Source organism: Pseudophryne corroboree, chromosome 7, assembly GCF_028390025.1.
Source record: "Pseudophryne corroboree isolate aPseCor3 chromosome 7, aPseCor3.hap2, whole genome shotgun sequence".
Classification (NCBI taxonomy): domain Eukaryota; kingdom Metazoa; phylum Chordata; class Amphibia; order Anura; family Myobatrachidae; genus Pseudophryne; species Pseudophryne corroboree.
Genome location: NC_086450.1, coordinates 81,784,292 through 81,799,896, shown reverse-complemented (window position 1 = coordinate 81,799,896; position 15,605 = coordinate 81,784,292). Strand labels below are relative to the sequence as shown.

Below are 15,605 nucleotides of genomic sequence, written 5' to 3'. Positions count from 1 at the left end.
GACAAAGCATCCTATTATATTACACCTTCAATTATTCATTGACTTGGGTAATAGGAGTCAATGTGAGTGCATAGGAGACTGGAAATAACACAGCATATGCCATAGACATAACACACCAAGGATGCACCGACTTCCACTGAACGCTGGCACCTTTATCTGAAATGTACATGTAATATTATATTAGATTTGGTGGGACTGCAGACTGCTGGACGGGGGTAAATGTCACCTGCTTATTATGTTTTCTGCTGCCACTAAGAACTTTGTTAAACAAGTAGGAGATGGCGGGAGGTTGATTCCGGTGCCCAGCCTCAGTGAAGCAGACAAATACCAGCCATTGGGCCTTGTGATAAAGAAGAAGCGCTGTTTTCTTTCCCGAAAGTACAAATACATCTCAACCCCTTTTACACTGAAGGATATTCTTCATGGAGACAAAGAAATTTCTGCAGGTAAATGTAACCTGAACTCGTATGCTGCAATGTTACAGTAGCTCATTTTGTCTTAGGGGGACATGTACTAACTTAAGCAGTGATAAAGGTGGAGAAATGAGTCTGTGGAGAACTTGCCCGCGGCAACCAATCAGCTGCTCTGTATATAGTACACAAATTATAAATGTTACGTCAATGCTGATCGGTTGCCATGGGCAACTTCTCCACTGACTCACTCCTCTACTTTTATCACTGCTTAATACATCTCCCAAGTCTTTTATAGGCTTCTGCAGATACTCTAATTCAGTATCTTTATAAACCGCAAAAAAAAAGAAAAAGAAAAATCTGCCCTGAAAAATTATAGAGTGAGTGCAAAAAGGCAAAGATGCAAGAATTACAATTCTTACACTATTACTATTATTTTTTTTATATTGTTTGCTAATAAAGTTTCGGGGCCTTGAATCATGCACTTAAGAAGGATTAAGTTTCATCAAAATATTTAAAAGCTGTTACTGTATGTTGGTATTGTTAATGGGTGTATTCCATTACAAAAAGAGATAGACAATTAAGGAGTCTATGTACTAAGCTTTGGAGAGAGCTAAAGTGGAGAGAGCTAAAGCTATGTACTAAGCTATTGAGAGAGCTAAAGTGGACAGAGATAAAGTACCAGTCAATCAGCTCCTAACTGCCATGTTACATGCTGTGTTTGAAAAATGACAGTTAGGAACTGGTTAGCTGGTACTTTATCTCATCCGCTTTATCTCTCTCCAAAGCTTAGTACATAGACCTCTTAAATATTCTAATTCTTTATTGTTTAGAATTATGTGAAATTCACAGCTTAGAAAACTTATGTTGTTTCCCGTAATATTCTAAATATATTGTAAGAGTAGTTAAAAAAACAAACAGAAATAATCAAATTTATGTACTGTAATATGTTTCATAGGGGCCTATTCATCATGGTGAATAGGTCTGTTATGTATGTAGTACTTTCTGCATGTTGTATGTAGTGGACCTCTTCATCATTAGTGGTCGTCCATTCCTCAAGCTCTGAATACTAAACATATTTGGAGCTTGACTGTGGCTCTCATTCCGAGTTGTTCGCTCGTTATTTTTCTTCGCATCGGTGCGATTTTCCGCTAACTGCGCATGCGCAATGTTCGCACTGCGGCTGCGTCAAGTAAATTTGCTAAGAAGTTTGGTATTTTACTCACAGCATTACGAGGTTTTTTCTTCGTTCTGGTGATCGGAGTGTGATTGACAGGAAGTGGGTGTTTCTGGGCGGAAACTGACCGTTTTATGGGTGTGTGTGAAGAAACGCTGCCGTTTCTGGGAAAAACGCGGGAGTGGCTGGAGAAACGGGGGAGTGTCTGGGCGAACGCTGGGTGTGTTTGTGACGTCAAACCAGGAACGAAACTGACTGAACTGATCGCAGTGGCAGAGTAAGTGTCGAGCTACTCAGAAACTGCTAAGAAATTTCTATTCGCAATTTTGAGAATCTTTCGTTCGCAATTCTGCTAAGCTAAGATTCACTCCCAGTAGGCGGCGGCTTAGCGTGTGCAATGCTGCTAAAATCAGCTTGTGAGCGAACAACTCGGAATGAGGGCCTGTGTTAGGCCACTGAGACCAACTCCTAACTATTGAAAAGAGGTGCGGTTTGCAAAGAGAGATCTGTTCAGGTTTCTCTGCCCATCCATGACTTTGCAGTGCACATACATGATCTCAGTTCACGTATGTGCAGTAAATTGACTGGGAGAAACCTAACAGTATAAACATTTGCCACTACTAGTAGGGTTTGCGGGACATCTGCTTTGTGGAGCAGTTGCCTCCTGCACAGGGGCAATACTGAATATCTCCGGTGGATTTGGAACTGTCGTTGTGATGCGAGTCAGATCTTTATGTTGTGTGGGCCAACTGAAATTAATAAAGAATAGTCCCCTAAACGTGGTAAATTGGGAGTGGTGACTGGAGCTTAAATAGAGACAAGTGGATTCAGGGAGCAGCAATCACGGTAGGCTGCATGTCATTGCCTTTAATTTAACACCTGTAAGGTGAATAGGCCCAAACCACTCACCCAGTAGAGGTTCAAGAGAGAAGGCCCATGTTCAGCCTCCTTACAGGCCCCGACTCAGTTGTCAACACATGTGCCAAGTAGACAATGGGACTGTGGCAGAATCTGTTGTGCATGGGCAGATCTCCGGGGTAATGGTGTTGGCTCCAATTTCCAGGTGATTTTTTTCTTCTGCGCATTTGCAGATCTTGAAGAAAATGGCACCCACGCTATTTTCCCAATGATTACAGCACATGCAATGGAGAGGTAAGTTTATGCTCTGGGTACATAGTGTGCAAGTCCATGTAACCATAATAGGTAATAGGTGTAGTTAATTAATGGTCTGTATTGTGATGAATGACAGTGCACATTCAAGTCAGACCTCAGTGTTGCCACTGCTAGGATGGTCTCCGTATTGTATAACAGTCATAAGGATGATACCTGCATTGCATATTGCCCACTTGGACCATCCTAGGGTAGTGCAGACGGTGCCTTGCACAGCGCACATTTTTCATGCGGGAGCACTGTCTACACTTACGCCGATTGGCTGGTCATTTGTGCATTGCTGGTGACAGCCACAGTACTGCCCACTGTATATATTACAGCAGGCAGCGCTGGGCAGATCGGGTGTCATCCCAGTGAGGTCCGCATTGAAAGAAGCATAAGTGTTGAGTACTGGAGCTGCAGAGCAGGGTCGAGTGGCGGATCCTGGAGTGGGTTACCACGCGTTGAAGCGCTGCTGTCTACTAAGCTGTAAGTGACACACACACACTGCACGTGGCTCTACCTGGCATAATGTTTATAAGGGGCATAATGTGTATAAGGGGTTCTATAACTGGCATGTGTATAAGGGCTCTACCTGGCATAATGTGTATAAGGGGGCTCTACCAAGTGGTGGGGGAACTCATCTCATTTCCCCCATCACCTACCTCCCCCCCCAATTAGGTGGAGCTAGGGCCAGTGTCAGGGTGTTTGGTGCCCCCTGCAAACTATAAATGCATGCCTGACCTCCCACAATTTAGAAATGAACAGTGCATGCTGAAGGGGTGTGGTCTCACAATTGAAAGTACATACAGTAGCACAATCTTATTCACATAGCACCAAATGTAGTGCCCCTTATATGCAGTGCCTACGGTAATGCCCCTTATATACAATGGGGGTAATTCAGAGTTGATCGCAGCAGCAAATTTGTTAGCAGTTGGGCAAAACCATATGCACTGCAGGTGTGGCAGATATAACATGTGCAGAGAGAGTTAGATTTGGGTGGGTTATTTTGTTTCTGTGCAGGGTAAAAAATGGCTGCTTTATTTTTACACTGCAATTTAGATTTCAGTTTGAACACACCACACCCAAATCTAACGCTCTCTGCACATGTTATATCTGCCCCCCCCCCTCCCTCTGCAGTGCACATGGTTTTGCCCAACTGCTAACAAATTTGCTGCTGCGATCAACTCTGAATTAGGCCCAATGCCCAGAGTAGAAATGGCCCTTATATACATAATGCCCACAGTAGTGGTGTCACTTATACATAATGTCCACAGTAGTAGTGCCCCTTATACATAATGCCCACAGTAGCAGTGCCCCTCACACATAATGCCTACAGCAGTAGCATAGTGCCCCTTACACATAAAGTCCACAGCAGTAGCATAGTGCCCCTTACACATAATTCCCGCAGCAGTAGCGTAGTACTCCCTTACAAATAATGCCCACAGTAGTTTGATGACTGACTGTGATGAATCACCTGATAGTAACTCTGCCGTCTCTTCCCTCGGCATCCGAGTGAGCACTCAAGGCGGCTTCTCTGCTCACAACAGCAGATGCAGATGAGCGATGATGTCATCCTTCCTGCCACCTGCAGCAGAGGGACTGGAGGAGGCGGGCCAAATCAATTATTCCCTCTTTAGTGCCACCCACCACCGCATGATTGATATAGGCGGCCGCGGTGCTGGTGAGTGGGGCAGCCATAGGGAAGCCCAGAAGCCAGCCTGAGCCTCCTCGTCTTCATTGTCGGATTCTGGCAGAAGCTGGCGGAGGCGGGCAGCCACTTCCTGCATTACCACTTGGATGGGGTCATGGACGGGAGACAGTGTGTGTGAGAGACTGACATAGCCCACAGCTGAGTAGATGTTGTGGGCAGGTGGCAGAGCCGGGCCTGCAGAAGCCTGGCTGCAGTGCTGGTAATGAGTCTTTCTGAGTCCTCCTTAATCAGGCTGCCTGTGTAGTTGCTGATTGTGGCAGGGCAAGGTGGGAAGAGGGATGGTGGAACTGGTTCCACCTCCATTTAGAACTGCCAGAACGCAGTTCCACCCGTTCTGTCCCACTTTACCCACTGGGCTCTATTGTGATGTAGCGTGCATAAGGGATACTACTGTGTTGTGTAATGTGAATAATGGACACTACTGTGCGGTGTAATGTGAATTGGTACTATTCTGTGGCCACACCCCTTCCCCAAGAAGCCACGCCCCTATATTTTGGCACTGTCCCTATTTTAAATATGGGGCACTAATTCTCTTTCTGGCACAGGGCACCAAAGTATCTAGTTACAGCTCTGGGTCCCTGTATTGTATATTGGTCATTAGAATTGTCCCTATGTTGTCTATCTGTCACTAGAATGTGCTATGTATTGTATATCGATCTATAGAATGCACTCTGTATTGCATAGAAGCTATTCTAAGGATCTCTGTATTGACTAGAGCAGGCCTGGCCAACCAGCATCATGTGTTCCAGCGTGCCTTTGCATTCCCTGATAGCAAAACTGACAGGACATGCTGGGACTTGTAGTTTCACAACAGCTGTAGAGTCACAGGACATGCTTGGAATAGAGGTTACTAAAATAGTCTTTGCTCTTTCAGATGAGGCTGATAGGTGTTGTATTTGTTGTTGTATGTAAACCACACCCACATTAGACAAAGCATGCCTACAAGGCTTTTGGTACGTCCATTTTTCCCTTGAAATGTACTGATAGGAGCACCAGGGCCAGGGGCCTGTGATTGCCCCCAAGGCTGCAAGATGCCAGACAGCCCCATGTCACGTCTTTCATCTTTCTTCAGTATTCTTGCTGCTTAGATATGGTCTCTTTCCTTTCCTCCTACTACAAATAGCGAAAAAGTCTTATTTAGGAGACCTACTGTAGGTTTGAGTTCGCACTTTGGGGGTGAGCCCGAGTTGTTCGCTCGCTAGCTGCTTTTAGCAGCATTGCACACGCTAGGCCGCCGCCCTCTGGGAGTGTATCTTAGCTTAGCAGAATAGCAAACGAAAGATTAGCAGAATTGCGAATAGAAAATTCTTAGCAGTTTCTGAGTAGCTCCAGACTTACTCACACATAGTGATTAGTTCAGTCAGTTTCATTCCTGGTTTGACGTCACACACACGCCCAGCCACTCCCCCGTTTCTCCAGCCACTCCCGCGTTTTTCCCAGAAACGGCAGCTTTTTTCCACACACTCCCAGAAAACGGTCAGTTTCCGCCCAGAAACACCCACTTCCTGTCAATCACACTACGATCAGCAGAACGATGAAAAAACTTTGTTACGCCGTGAGTAAAATACCAAACTTTTGTGCTAATTTACTTGGTGCAGGCGCACTGCGTACATTGCGCATGCGCAGTTTGCGACTAATCGCTCCGTAGCGAAAAAAATAACGAGCGAACAACTCGGAATGACCCCCTTTGACCCCAGAAGGAATTGGCAAGCCTCTGTCCAGTGCTAGATTCTAGATAACAGACATTTAATTTTCCAACTTTCACAGGTGTAAGTTCCTACCAGCTGCTGAACTACGAAGATAAGTCAGATGTCTCTTTCGACAAGAGGCATGGGAATCAGATCATGAATGATGTTGGGATAAATATCTATGGCTCTGATTCTGTCGCTGTTAAAGCTTCCTTTGGGATTGTAACCAAACATGAAGTTGAAGTCCCGACTTTGCTTAAGGAACTTATTACCAGGTAAAGTATCATGTGACTTGTAAGATATCTCTATGACTTTGATATTGAGAATCTGAGTAGACTGGGTGATCTGTGTTCTCAATGTACAGATGTTTATTAGCATCAGTATCAGCAATTATTATTTTATGTTTGAAGCGCTAACAAGATAAGATTGGTGTATTGTGGCAGTAGGTAAATTGCACTACTTATACACGGAGTCAGTGTGGAGCTGGAGTGATCCGCCCACACAGGGAACAGAAGTGGTGTGTGACCACACCTAGAGGTTGCCCTGTTGAGACAGAGCACAGGTGGTGCTGGAGCATTCAGTCATTCCATGTGGGGACGGCAGTCAGAGTCCAGTGTGTCTGGAGGCTTGGAAGACGATGTTCTTACCTAAAGGAGGTAGGGAGAACCCTAAACCTCTATAGACCGTGAGACTGTTGAGCAGTGGTGGATTCAGGGGGAGGGGTGATGAGGGCGATCTCCCCCCTTAAAGTAAAGGCATAACCATGCCCACTTATACGGCAGCTCCAGGCACGTCACATACGATATAGTCAGCTTGCCGCTGCTGCCTTAACGCTCCTGGAAGCGGACGCGCTTCTTTTTGAACCCGGCATTCTGGTTCTTGCTACAGAGACATGACATGAGGTCATTGGCACACAGGGACACACAGCTGTCAGACACCATCATGTTCCCCAGATCTTCCCAGCTTCACACCGCTGCTGTAGTTTCAGTCTGTGAGTAACAGCGTCCAGGTCTCTCCACCACAGTTTGGGCGCTGCTGCTGCTGGGACATCCCGACTACTCCTCCCAGAGTTCCCCTCTGCTGCCCTCCACCACCTGGAGAGAATGTGTTAAGCTGTCTGACATTGCATCTGCAGCTGACATAGTAATTTCTATTCACTTTTGCCACAGAGAATTCTGCCTCCATGGCATGTAACCTTGCAGAGCTGGTAAGTGCAGTTGGTTGGAGTTGACTATTAATATGGGCCTATTACTAAAATGTGCAGGGCATTTTGGTGTTTAGGTATGCAGTTAATGTAATGCATGTCATGAGGGGTTTTATCTAATGTGTGTAGAAGATGTTATTAATGTCAAGTCATACCTCCCAATATCTTTGAATCCAGATTCGGGACTGCTCCGGCGAGCGCTCCCGAAAAGTGGTGTGCCCTCCACAGAAGGGGGTGTGGCTTCACAGCAATGCCACAAAAGCGAGCCACGCCTTCATTTTCCGTCATTATGGGGGCATGCACAGTGCTCTGTGAGCTGCTGGCATGACCCCAGTCCCTCTGTCTCCTGTGTCTATTCATCACAGAGCAGTGAGTGATAGGAGCCTCCCAAATGGCACTCCACCACAGTGGGACACTGCGGCCCGCGGGTGGGACAGAGGGACAGTTCCAAAAAAATGGGACTGTCCCGCGAAAATCGGGACAGTTGGGAGGTAATGTAAAGTGCTCATATAGTCACTATACAAAGTCACAACACTGTAGAGATGAGTGGGGAGGTAAGATTTATTTATTTATTATTTATTAACAGTTTCTTATATTGCGCAGCATATTCCGTTGCGCTTTACAATTAGAACAACAGTAATAGAACAAAACTGGGTAAAAACAGACAGACATAGAGGTAGGAAGGCCCTGCTCGCAAGCTTACAATCTATAGGGAAATAGGCATAGATACACAAGGATAGATGCTACCTATTGCATAATGGTCCACCAGATTGCTAGGTTCTTAATGGGTTGTATGATGATACCCCACAAAGTTGGCCAAGTGTCAGGAGGGTGTGAGACTAAAGAAAGACAAGATATGTGATGTTATGAATACTCTACAGAGGATGTCATTAGATAGGGAAGCACTGAAGGTTATGTGGGTGGGTCTGGAATTTGATAGGCTTGTCTGAAGAGGTGAGTTTTCAGGGAACATTTAAAGGTTTGGAGACTAGAGGCGAGTCTTACTGTGCGTGGGAGGGCATTCCACAGAGTGGGTGAAGCCCAGATAAAGTCCTGTAATTTTGAGTGTGAACAAGTAATGCGTGTGGATGAGAGACGTAGATCTTGTGCAGAGCGGAGAGGTCGGGTAGGGAGATATTTTGAGATGAGTGAAGAGATGTATGTTGGTGCAGTTTGGTTAATAGCCTTGTATGTGAGTAAAAGTATTTTATATTTAATACGGTAGAATACCGGTAACCAATGGAGGGACTGACAGAGCGGATCTGCAGACGATGAACGTCTGGCAAGGAAGATTAGCCTCGCAGTTGCAAATGGATTGTAGTGGTGAGAGCTTATGTTTGGGAAGACCGATCAGGAGACTATTACAATAATCAATGCGGGAGATAATGAGAGCATGGATTAGAGTTTTTGCTGTGTCTTGTGTAAGATATGGTCGTATTTTGGATATGTTTCTTAGATGTATGTAACATGATCTTGAGACAGATTGAATGTGGGTAACAAAGGACAGTTCAGAGTCAAGAATGACACCTATGCAGCGAGCTTGTGGGGTAGGGGTGATTGCCGAGTTCTCAACAGTGATAGAGATATCAGGTTGGAAACTACTATTGGCCGATGGAAATATAATTAATTCTGTTTTGGAAATATTAAGTTTGAGGTGGCGAGATGTCATCCAAGATGAAATGGCAGAAAGGCATTCAGTGACACGGCCCAATACAGATGGTGACAAATCAGGGGAGGAAAGGTAGATTTGAGTATCATCCGCATACAGATGGTACTGAAATCCGAAAGAGTTGATTAGTTTGCCAAGAGATGTGGTATAGATAGAGAAAAGCAGAGGACCTAGGACTGAGCCTTGCGATACTCCAACTGAGAGAGGTAGCGAAGGAGAGGTGGAATCAGAGAAACGAACACTGAAGGAGCGATTAGATAGGTAGGATGAGAACCAAGAAAGGGCTGTGTCCTGAATACCTAGGGATTGTAGTGTTTGTATGAGAAGAGAGTGGTCAACAGTGTCAAAAGCAGCAGAGAGATCAAGGAGAATAAGTAGAGAGTAATGTCCTTTAGATTTAGCAGTGACCAAATCATTCACTACCTTAGTCAGTGCTGTCTCTGTGGAGTGTTGGGCACGAAATCCTGACTGAAGTGGGTCCAGTAGGCTGTGTGAGTTAAGAAAGTGTGTGAGGCGAGTGTAGGCAAGTCTCTCAAGTAGCTTGGAGGGGCATGGGAGCTGAGAGATGGGACGGTAGTTAGAGAGAGAGTTCGGGTCAGAGTTTTGTTTTTTCAGAATGGGAGTAATCACTGCATGCTTGTATAGAGAAGGGAAGATACCAGTAGACAGGGAGAGATTACAGATTTTCGTTAAGGTTGGGATGAGCACAGTAGACAGAGCTTTACTAATTTGTGAGGGTATATGTCACAACTGAGGGCCTGAGCTGACGGGAGGCAGCCTCAGTTGTAGGGGCTGAGATGTACCGGAACCTGGGAGGTTGTATCAGACCCCTGGACATGTAAGTAACATGAATAATAACTGCCCGAAGGCGTGACCACGACAACTTGGATAAAAGTCAATGATGTTTATTATGACAACTCCGCAACACAGCAGCAGTAAAAGAAAACGTAAAAGTCAGCAAATAATAAATACAGTTCCTGGGTACTACAGGATGGCAGGAGCCACAGGGCACTGGTAGTGTGAGATAGTTCTTATGATCTTCTAGATGGAAAGTCCTTACCAGGCCCGACTGTAGCAATGGAGATAACCCAGGATTGTGCCAGCTGGTGTTCCAGGAAAAGCTGGGTTGCTGAAGGTAAAACAGCTGCTGTGGATACTGGCTGGAACCAGACTGTTGTTAGCACGGAGTGGATACTGGCTGGAACCAGTTAAATAATAAATGAACTTGGGAGCGATGAAATATGAACTGAAATGTAGAACTTGAGAGCGGAGAAATAATAATACCGGTGGAGAGTGGTAAAGTGTAGAAAGGACACCGGCCCTTTAAGGGAAGCTGTACTCTGCTGAAAGCTGAGCTGGAAGCAGGTAATGTTGTAGCTGGAAACAGATGAATCCACAATGGATTGGAGAGTCAGGCTACACCGCAGGTGGAATGCTGGTGCGGGTCTCTATGGTGGAAGTCTTGAGACAGGAGCTGGAACCTGGAAGACAATCACAGGAGAGAGACAAACAGGAACTAGGTTTGACAACCAAAGCACTGACGCCTTCCTTGCTCAGGCACAGTGTATTTATACCTGCAGCAAGGAAGGGATTGGCTAGGCAATTATGCAGATTAACAATACTGACAACAGATTGGAGGAAATGATCAGCTGACAGAATCCAAGATGGCTGCGCCCATGCAGACACTTGGAGGGAAGTTTGGTTTGTAATCCATGTGGTAATGAAAACAGTAATGGCGGCGCCGGCCACTGGAGACAGGAGACGCCAGGCTGACAAGTGCACATCCAACCACGCGGACACAGCGGAGGCCGCGGCTGACGTAATCGCCACTCTGACACTCTGCATGCAGAAGCTCAGGGACGGCGGCGGAGGCCGCGGGAGACGCCATGCCAGATGTAATATGGCGTTACTGTGACAGCGTCTCAGAGAGACAGGAGAGGATACAGGAATGTACACATCAGGATAACAGATGGGATCCGGTCCTGGAGCGCTGAGCCAGCCTTAGGAGGCATCTGATGGGTAAGAAATGGCGTCCAGATACCCGGATCGTGACAGCACCCCCCCCTTTAGGAGTGGCCCCAGGACACTTCTTTGGCTTTTGAGGAAACTTGGAATGGAATCTCCGGACCAAGGCAGGAGCATGGACATCAGAAGCATTGGTCCACGACCGTTCCTCAGGACCATAACCCTTCCAGTCAATAAGATATTGTAGTTGACCGTAACGGTGACGTGAGTCCAGGATCTTGGCCACTTCATACTCAACGCCTCGTTGAGTTTGGACTTTCGGAGTTGGAGGAAGTGAGGAATGAAACCGATTCAAGATCAGCGGTTTCAACAGGGAAACATGGAATGTCCTGGGTATTTTTAAGAAGGGAGGCAACTGGAGTCTGTAAGCAACAGGATTGATGACTTGTTCAATCTTGAAAGGACCGATATAGCGAGGTGCAAACTTCATACTGGGAACTCTTAACCTCAAATTCTTCGTGGATAACCATACCCGATCACCCACCTTGAGAGCAGGAACTGCTCGACGCTTCTTATCCGCAAACTTCTTGTACCTGAACGATGCCTTGAGCAGAGCTGATCGTACGCTCTTCCAGATATTGGCAAACTGATGCAAGGTGATATCCACTGCGGGAACAGAAGTTGCTGGAAGCGGTTGGAACTCAGGGACTTTAGGGTGGAATCCAAAGTTAGTGAAGAATGGTGTTGAAGCAGATGAAGAATGATACTGGTTGTTATGACAGAACTCGGCCCAGGGAAGTAATTGAACCCAGTCATCTTGAGAGGAGGACACATAGATGCGGAGGAAGGCCTCCAAGTCCTGATTCACCCTCTCGGTTTGACCATTGGTCTGAGGATGGTAAGCCGTGGAAAACTTTAGCTTGACTTGGAGGACTTGACATAAACTTCGCCAGAATTTGGCTGTGAATTGAACTCCTCGATCTGAGATAATTTCTTCAGGAAGACCGTGGAGTCGGAAGATCTCTTGTATGAATACTTGAGTCAACTTGGAAGCTGACGGAAGACCGGTGAGAGGAATGAAGTGTGCCATCTTGGTGAACCGGTCAACTACCACCCAGATGGTATTGAACTTGTTGCACATGGGTAAGTCTGTAATGAAATCCATCGACAAGTGGGTCCATGGTCGACGGGGAACGGATAGTGGAACCAGTTGCCCCGCAGGCGACTGGCGGGATACTTTATGTTGGGCACACTTTGGGCAAGATGCAATAAACTCCAAGACGTCTTTTTTCAGAGTTGGCCACCAATAGGACCTAGAGATAAACTCCAGGGTTTTTTGGATACCTGTATGTCCGGCAAAACGGGAAGCATGGGCCCAATGCATGAGCTTCTTCCTTAGCATCGGCTTCACAAAACTTTTCCCTGATGGGGGCGTAGAGTCCATCCCTACCGTGGAGAATGCCAACGGATTTATAATAGGATGCTTGTCTGAAGACTCTGACTCATTTTCTTGCTCCCATGAGCGGGAAAGGGCATCGGCCTTGCGATTCTGAGAGCCCGGACAGAACTGGAGTTTAAAGTCGAACCTGGAAAAGAAAAGTGCCCATCTGGCCTGACGAGGGTTGAGACATTGTGCGCCCTTCAGGTATAAAAGGTTCTTGTGGTCTGTAAGTATGGTGATTAAATGAGAAGCTCCCTCCAACAGATACCTCCACTCTTCTAGAGCGAGCTTGATGGCTAGCAACTCCTGGTCGCCAATGGCATAGTTGCGCTCAGCTGGGGAGAACTTCCGGGAGAAGAAACTGCAAGGATGTAAATGGCCATCTTTAGCCCTCTGAGATAACACCGCTCCTACTCCAACGGAGGAGGCATCCACCTCTAGGATGAAAGGAGAGTCGATGTCAGGCTGTTTCAGGACAGGCGCAGAGATGAACCTCTGTTTTAAAAGATGAAAAGCTTGCATGGCTTCTTCAGACCACTTGGACGGGTTAGCACCCTTCTTGGTGAAAGCAGTAATAGGCGCCACAATGGTGGAAAAGTCTCGTATAAACTTTCGGTAATAATTGGCGAACCCTAAGAACCTCTGGACCCCTTTGAGGGTTAAGGGTACCGGCCAATTCTGAATTGCTTGTAGTTTCTCAGGATCCATCTCTAGTCCGGAACCGGACACAATGTACCCTAGAAACGGAATGGACTTGACTTCAAAGACGCATTTTTCTAATTTGCAATAGAGATGATTGACACGGAGACGGGACAGAACCTCTTTAACCCAAAAACGATGTTCCTCTAAATCGTTGGCAAAAATGAGGATATCGTCTAGATAGACCACGACATGACGGTATAGAATGTCTCTGAAGATCTCATTGACAAAATGCTGGAAGACAGCTGGAGCATTGCTCAATCCGAAGGGCATGACGAGGTACTCATAATGTCCGTCACGGGTGTTAAAGGCGGTCTTCCACTCGTCACCCTCACGGATCCGGATGAGATTGTATGCACCTCGCAAGTCCAGCTTTGTAAAGATGGTAGCTCCGCTAACTCTGTCAAAGAGCTCAGTAATCAGGGGTAAAGGATAACGGTTCTTGATGGTAATGTCGTTCAAACCTCTGTAGTCGATGCACGGCCGCAGACCACCATCTTTCTTTTTTACAAAAAAGAAGCCTGCGCCGGCTGGGGAAGAAGAAGGTCGAATGAACCCCTTTGCTAGGTTCTCTTTAATGTATTCCTCCATAGAATGCGTCTCAGGCAGAGACAACGGATAAGTTCGGCCTCGAGGTGGAACCTTCCCTGGAACGAGATCAATCGGGCAGTCCCATTCTCTATGAGGAGGAAGGATATCAGCAGAAGCTTTACTGAACACATCCGTGAAATCTTGATATGGAGGAGGTGGAACATCAGACGACCTGGGGGAGGAAGAACAGACAGGCAATACTTTAAACAAACATGTCTCTGCACAGGAGGAACCCCATGCCAGGATTTGCGTAGTCGTCCAATCAATTGTAGGATTGTGAAGACGGAGCCATGGAAGGCCCAGGACCACAGGATGTGTGGCTCTTGGAATCACTAAAAGTGAAATAAGTTCGGAATGAAGAACTCCCACTCTCAGACGAACTGGTAGAGTCCTTAGAGCAATAACAGTATCAAAAATTTTACTGCCATCCACGGCAGTTAAGGAAAAGGAGGAAGGAAGTCTCTCGGTGGGTAGGGACCACCGTTTAACATAGGCTTCAGTAATAAAGTTCCCAGCTGCTCCGGAATCAAGGAGAGCAATGACGTTCCGATAACGTTGAGCAACTTGAAGCGAGACTGGGAGATTACAATCATGAGGAGATGGAGAGGAGATCATTACTCCTAGCCGGCCCTCTCCTGGGCGAGCTAGGGTTTGGAGTTTTCCCGGACGTTCGGGACAGGCATTGATGGTGTGAGACGGAGCTGCACAGTAAAGACAAAGAGACTCAGAGAGACGTCTTCGGCGCTCAGCAGGAGTTAAACGGGAACGGCCAATTTGCATGGGCTCATCTTTAGATGGTGACAGTTGACGAGGAGGAGGAGCAGAAGATTTTGGAGCAGATGATCTTCCATGCTCAGTTGCTCTCTCTCTGAAACGTAAATCAACTTTCGTGCAGAGTGAGATTAGCTCATCTAACTTAGAAGGTAAGTCTCTGGTAGCTAACTCATCTTTAATAAGCTCAGATAAGCCATGCCAGAATGCAGCATACAGGGCCTCGTCGTTCCATGCCAGTTCGGATGCCAGGATCTGGAACTGTATCAGATATTGTCCTACAGTACGTGACCCCTGGCGTAAACGGAGAATCTCGGATGAAGCTGAGGTTACCCGGCCTGGCTCGTCGAAGATGCGCCTGAATGTTGACACGAATGCAGTGTAAGAAGATAGCAGGGTGTCGGACCTCTCCCATAACGGTGATGCCCAGTCAAGGGCGGAGCCACTGAGAAGAGAGATGATGTAGGCAATTTTTGTACGGTCACTGGGAAAATTGCCAGGTTGTAGCTCAAACTGAATCTCACACTGGTTGAGAAATCCCCTGCAGAATCTTGGAGATCCGTCAAATTTTGCTGGCGTTGGAAGATGAAGACGTGGAGCAGAAATGGGTAAGGTGGGTGGGGTTATAGCTGGAGTCACTGTGGTTGACGCACCAGATGCGCCTGATCCACGGAGAGTTGTCTGAATCCCATCCAGCCGAGTAGAGAGATCCTGGAGACAGCGGATGATGTGGCCCTGTGCAGCCTCCTGATGTTCTAGTCGGGCTGCCAGTTCTTGCATCGGCCTGGCCGCTTGATCCTGGTCTCCGGCTGGATTCATTAGGTCAGTGCTTACTGTCACAACTGAGGGCCTGAGCTGACGGGAGGCAGCCTCAGTTGTAGGGGCTGAGATGTACCGGAACCTGGGAGGTTGTATCAGACCCCTGGACATGTAAGTAACATGAATAATAACTGCCCGAAGGCGTGACCACGACAACTTGGATAAAAGTCAATGATGTTTATTATGACAACTCCGCAACACAGCAGCAGTAAAAGAAAACGTAAAAGTCAGCAAATAATAAATACAGTTCCTGGGTACTACAGGATGGCAGGAGCCACAGGGCACTGGTAGTGTGAGATAGTTCTTAT

The 15,605-nt window shown here is 46.7% G+C and overlaps 1 protein-coding gene across 2 annotated transcripts in view; it reads left to right on the top strand.

The window, feature by feature from the left end:
* Nucleotides 1-224: 224 nt before the first annotated feature.
* Nucleotides 225-15,605, top strand: part of PJVK (pejvakin) — a 36,616-nt gene continuing 21,235 nt past the window's right edge. For both annotated transcript variants that reach the window (XM_063932273.1, XM_063932272.1), the window contains exons 1-2: nucleotides 225-446; nucleotides 6,218-6,413. In XM_063932273.1, the coding sequence (XP_063788343.1) occupies nucleotides 236-446; nucleotides 6,218-6,413 (407 nt within the window). In that variant the 5' untranslated portion in view covers nucleotides 225-235. The remainder of the gene's footprint in view (nucleotides 447-6,217; nucleotides 6,414-15,605) is intronic.